Genomic DNA, 5,752 nt, shown 5'->3' on the forward strand with positions numbered 1-5,752 from the left:
ATGTATCTGCTTTCAAAGTTTAGACATTCGAGATTTGAAAAAAATCTTACAAGGAAATTTTCAAATACCTTTTTTTTGCTAGGAATATACATTTTAGAAACACGTATCCATACGGTAAAGCTTTAAGAACGGTTATTATTAGTGTATCATATATCTTGTAATTATAGGAGTTATTTTAAAGGCTCTCGCTACAGTTTTTCCGTACGGGTCGATATTTACCCTAACACCGTGCCAATTTGGTTGTGTTTCTAATCGATGTAGCTCACTGCAGAGTTGGTGCGGTTTTCTGCGCATGCCCGGAAGTGATTATCTAATGTCGCGTACGGCAAAAATTCGCAAATTATTGTATGTTCGCATGCATTTAATGTACAAAATGTATAATATACTGACTAAAGGTTAGGGTAAGTATCACCATGGTTACAAAATATATACATTTAAAGTACTTTTAGTTCAAATTGCTTCAATCCGACATATACTGGAGTCTGTTATTTATACCAGCGCTCAAACTCTGCATTGAGTCACAGCCGTTTCTAATCCCGTACCGTACACGTATAACTCTAGTTCTACTGACCGTACTATGCATTAAAGGGTTATTATTCTACAGATCTCTTCTGGTATGTCTTGTCTTCCGTGCGACAATATCTTCACTGTGTGGTTGCCTATCATTTAAAGCATCGCTAGAACTTTCCAATATTCTTTGTCTTCAATGAAGCATGTCATCCGTCTTCTTCCCTTTAAAACGTTGAAACGGGAAATTGATCCAATCGAAGACAAGCCTTTGAAACTTTGATTCTCAAAGAATTTAAGATGGACGTTAGTGTGATTGACATGTGTTTTTGTGTCGTTTCCCCAAATTTGAGCTTGTTTTAACGTCTGTTTAAATACTACATTTAAACTAGAAATTGCTTTTGTAAAAAAAGACATGTCTCCCCCAATGCAAAGTCCTATAGGCAAGAAGTCATTAGGGGTCAGGAGTGAAAGTCAAAGAGACACTGATGGTTGGCTGCAATAGGGATCATCTACTTCGCATGTCCAGTCATCCCGCTAAATTTCAACACTATTGGCCTAGTGGTTCTCAAGTCACTGCTCAGGCTCCTGTGACCTTGACCTTTGATCAAGTGACCTCAAAATAAATAGGGGTCATCTACTCTGCATGTCCAATCATCCTATTAAGTTTCAACATTCTTGGTCAAGCGGTTCTCAAGTTTTTTTTTTACAGAAATGATTTTACATGACCAGGCCCCTGTGACCTTGACCTTTAATAGACTGACCCCAAAATCAATAGGAGTCATCTACTCTGCATGTTCAATCATCCTATGAAGTTTCAACATTCTGGGTCAAGTGGTTCGTTCTCAAGTTATTGATTGGAAATTGTTTTCCATGTTCAGGCTCCTGTGACCTTGACCTTCAATAGAGTGACCCCAAAATCGATAGGGGTCATCTACTCTGCATGTTCAATCATTCTATGAAGTTTCAACATTCTGGATCAAGAAGTTCTGAAGTTATTGATCGGAAATGGTTATCAATGTTCAGGCCCCTGTGACCTTGACCTTTAACGGAGTGACCCCGAAAACAATAGGGGTCATTTATTCTGCATAAACAATCATCCTATGAAGTTTCAACATTCTGGGTCGAGTGGTTCTCAGGTTACTGACCTGAAATGGTTTCAATGTTCAGGCCCCTGTGACCTTGACCTTTAATGGAGTTACTCCAAAATCAATAGGAGTCATCTACTCTGCATGTACAATCATCCTATGAAGTTTCAACGTACTGGGTCAAGTGGTACTAAAGTTATTGATCGGAAATGGTTTTCAATGTTTAGGCCCCTGTGACCTTGACCTTTGACAGAGTTATCCCAAAAACAATACGAGTCATCTACACTACATGACCAATCATCCTATGAAGTTTCAACATTCTGAGTCAAGTGGTTCTCTAGTAATTGATCGGAAATGGTTTTCAATGTTCAGGCCCCTGTGACCTTGACCTTTGACAGAGTGACCCCAAAAACAATACGAGTCATCTACTCTTCATGACCAATCATCCTATGAAGTTTCAACATTCTGGGTAAAGTGGTTCTCTAGTTATTGATCGGAAATGGTTTTCAATATTCAGGCCCCTGTGACCTTGACCTTTGATGGAGTGACCCCAAAAACAATAGGGGTCATCTACTCTTCATGGCCAATCATCCTATGAAGTTTCAACATTCTGGGTCAAGTGGTTCTCGAGTTATTGATCGGAAATGGTTTTCAATGTTCAGGCCCCTGTGACCTTGACCTTTGACGGGGTGATCCCAAATTCAATAGGGGTCGTCTACTCCAGCAGCCCTACAAACCTATGAAGTTTGAAGGTTCTAGGTCAAATGGTTCTCCAGTTATTGCTCGGAAATGAAGTGTGACGTACGGACGGACAGGGCAAAAACAATATGTCTCCCCCAGAGGGGGGTGGGGGGGGGGGGGGAGACATAATTAGCAGTGCTACCATACTATTCATATTTATATCGAGGAGCTTTAAGTGCATTCATTTACCTCTTTTTTATCACTTTTCGTGCATCTGACAAGAGAATTACATGAATATATATGTGAACAACTATAAAAAGTGTTTAAGTTTCTGAATCTGATTATTAGTACCACCTACTTTAAAAAATTAGTGCAACGCGTCCTCTTGCAATATCTTGCGTTTGTAATTTTTCCTCTTTCTGATAACCTTTTCATTAATTGTCACTCTAATGTTGCCACGTAGATAAAGTCATCGTTCTCGCACCCAATGAGTACGCGTCTCCTATCGTCATCTACACAGACAGACATTGGGGTTCCTGGTACCGCTAGCAGTACTCTGTTGTTCATAAAGTTGGAACCTGATATCTGATGGATGTTTTTTGAACCTTTCATACAAACGTATATATTTCCTTCCTTATCCGTATCAATATCAGTTATTTCATTTATAACACTGTATGTATCTGAGCTCATGTAGCACCAGTTTTCTTTAAGAGTGTTTGTTTTTGCAAGATCTATCGTAAAGCAACGCAGCTTCTCGTTTTCTGAAATCAGGAACGCGTTGTGAACTTTTGGCAACGCATAAATTCGACCAGTCTTCGCTACATTCATTTCAGGGGATGAATTGATTTCAAAGTTGAAGGCAGTAAACCGCTTAATTATAGCATTATCTATACGACGTACCTGCACCTCAATAGTACTGTTATATCTGTTTAATTGTGTGTTTTTATCAATGTCAGAAAACAAAATAACAACGTGATCAACTATTGCTTGATATTTAGTAATACTTATTGGATAGAGTTTCGTCTGGAACCACCCACCATAATCATAAACAGTATTCTCGCTGACTATATATTCACTAACCGTTTTCATACCATCAAATAAAACAGCGAATTTATTGTTAGAAGTTTCGCACATGTCTATTGGTTTTCCATACAGTTTATACTCATTCATGACAGAAAAATCTAACCCGAGGAGTTTGATACTTTTGTTGTTGTAGTCTGCTACAACAACTCGCCCATCCAACAAAACCATCATACTATTTATAGAACATTTCATAATGGCGCTACTGTTAGTTTGATGAAGATCATGCATGGTTTTTGTTCTACTAACTGCACTTTGCATTAATGGAACTTTGTGCAAACTTTCACCAGTGGTCGATGATTTCTCATTTATAACGTCGCTCAAGTTTTCATCCTTACAACTATCTCTTTTGTCTTCAAAGACATGTACATTTCCAATTGCTGCTATATCTGCGAAACTTTGGCTCCTTTCGAATTTTAGCCGAACAGCTACATTTGCTTTGAGCTTCTTAGTTTCAGTTTCTAAGTTTTCGGCTTCTTGTTCTATTAATTCAGAAATCACGTTAAGTTCAACGTTGCTACCATAATTCAATGCGACATTAAGTAACTCTGTGTATTTAATTTCTTGGTTTTCTATTTTCTTACATTTATCTACTTCTTCTTCTAATGCTTTAAGGTTCTTTGCTAAAATTATTTCCATTTGTGTTTTAGAACTTTCACCAAGCTTAACCAAATGCTCTTGTAGACTTTTGATGAATTCTGATCGTTCTTCTTCAACAGAAATATTGTCCAGATGTAGTTTCTCGATATTTTCTTCTTTCCCAATCCGTACTGAAACAGTCACGTCATGGATTTTTTTCAACGTCAATAACAATGAAGATTCGGTTTCATCACCAATAAGAGATCTATTTACCTTTGAAGCCTCTGTTACTTCCTCACATTTCCTATGATTGACGACTAAACATTTAGTGCAAATAAACTTCTGATGTTTTCCACATTTAAAGAGCACTTCCATTTCGGGATGGTCCGAGCAGGACACCAATGACTTCATCATCTTGAAAACTGAAGGATCCTTCGGTATTTCATCATGAATTAATACTGTGTGGTTCCTTGTTGCTTTGCTCCTTCTATGGTCGCGAGCACAACCTTCGCATAGATACTCGACACAAACCACACAGAATGAAGTTGCATTTTCGTCAATATTATCAAACAAACAGGCATCACATTTTCTTGTTTGATTTTTTCCTCCATCATTTTCTCCACTATAACCTCCTTCTTCAGCATGATCATCAGGTTTTATCTCACTCACAGCTTCCGTTTGGACTTTCTCTATAACATGATAAAGCGACTCTTCTCCCTTTGCTGCTTTAAAGTTTTGGTTTCCATTATTGTTCGTTTCAGACTTTGTTTGTGATTCGGAATTTGAATCAATTAAAGCACTGTCGTTATCAGTTTTTGGAACTTCTCTTTCTTGCACAAATTTTTGGTCGATATCTCTTGATATATCTTCCATATCTCCTGTGACTAGTGTCTATGTTCCTGGTCCAAAACTGATATTTATTTGTAACGAACATTATATATATTATCCCATCTCTTTCCACGTTTTCTTTTGCAAGGAATTAATTAATTTTTATTTTATAAAAATCCAAATTCGTATGCAAATAAACATATTCCGGTCGATATTGAATGTGAACGCTTGTGTAATTGTTAGTTGCTTTATCCGTCCTAGCAGGATGTTTTAATACGGAGAGTAGACACTCCATGTCAATAAGTACATTTATCTGTGTTATCTTATCGTCCATACCTGTAGATATCGATCAGCCATTAGCGATTCGCCATTATTGGTAAGCGTGTATTTTGCGCATAGAGAATGACAAACTATCAAACTTCTAAATGGTGAAGAACGAAGCAAAATAGTCCTTCTAGTAACATATCGAATTCAAATCGTTTAAAAGACAGGACTTAAGGTAGGTTATTAACAAAGAACATTCGTGCAGTATTTCATTCTTTATTTCAAAAAGCGTTTTAAGTTTCACTGATTAGAGCGTCACAATTTTAATACATTGTATGACAATAAATCTAGTGGTTTGTTTTTTTTCGCCGCAAGATCTCAGACAGAACTTCTGTTTAATCAATCTAATCCGTAACAGAGTTTTTTTTGTGAATTGTGACTTAAAATATAAATTGTACATCTTTCTAAAGGTCTCCGAAGATTTTGAATGTTTAATAGTTTAATATACCTTTAATAATGTCAACCTCTGACCAAAAACGTACTTTTCCCATTTTAAAATCGTGCAAAAACACAGTATCAAAAGGGAATATTTGTTTTAGAAATTTTCCATTTCTTTTTTTTTTGCATTGTGACGCATCTTTTATTTTAACTGAGATATACTGAAAGTTATATAACAGTCAATAAACAGATAAAGCAAAAGTTTAAAAGTCAATAGCATTTGTTAT

The 5,752-nt window shown here is 36.7% G+C and overlaps 1 protein-coding gene across 1 annotated transcript; it reads right to left on the minus strand.

Annotated features, from left to right (window-relative positions):
- Nucleotides 1-6: 6 nt before the first annotated feature.
- Nucleotides 7-5,476, minus strand: LOC123557829 (uncharacterized). The gene has a single exon (XM_053535978.1). The coding sequence runs from the start codon at nt 4,806-4,808 to the stop codon at nt 2,718-2,720; it is 2,091 nt and encodes a 696-aa protein (XP_053391953.1). The 5' UTR covers nt 4,809-5,476; the 3' UTR covers nt 7-2,717.
- Nucleotides 5,477-5,752: the final 276 nt, after the last annotated feature.

Source organism: Mercenaria mercenaria, unplaced genomic scaffold (assembly GCF_021730395.1).
Source record: "Mercenaria mercenaria strain notata unplaced genomic scaffold, MADL_Memer_1 contig_622, whole genome shotgun sequence".
NCBI lineage: Eukaryota > Metazoa > Mollusca > Bivalvia > Venerida > Veneridae > Mercenaria > Mercenaria mercenaria.

Bases quoted from the DNA above. Each gene is read 5' to 3' on its own strand.
- LOC123557829 (XM_053535978.1), bottom strand. From the start codon at position 4,808: ATGGAAGATATATCAAGAGATATCGACCAAAAATTTGTGCAAGAAAGA.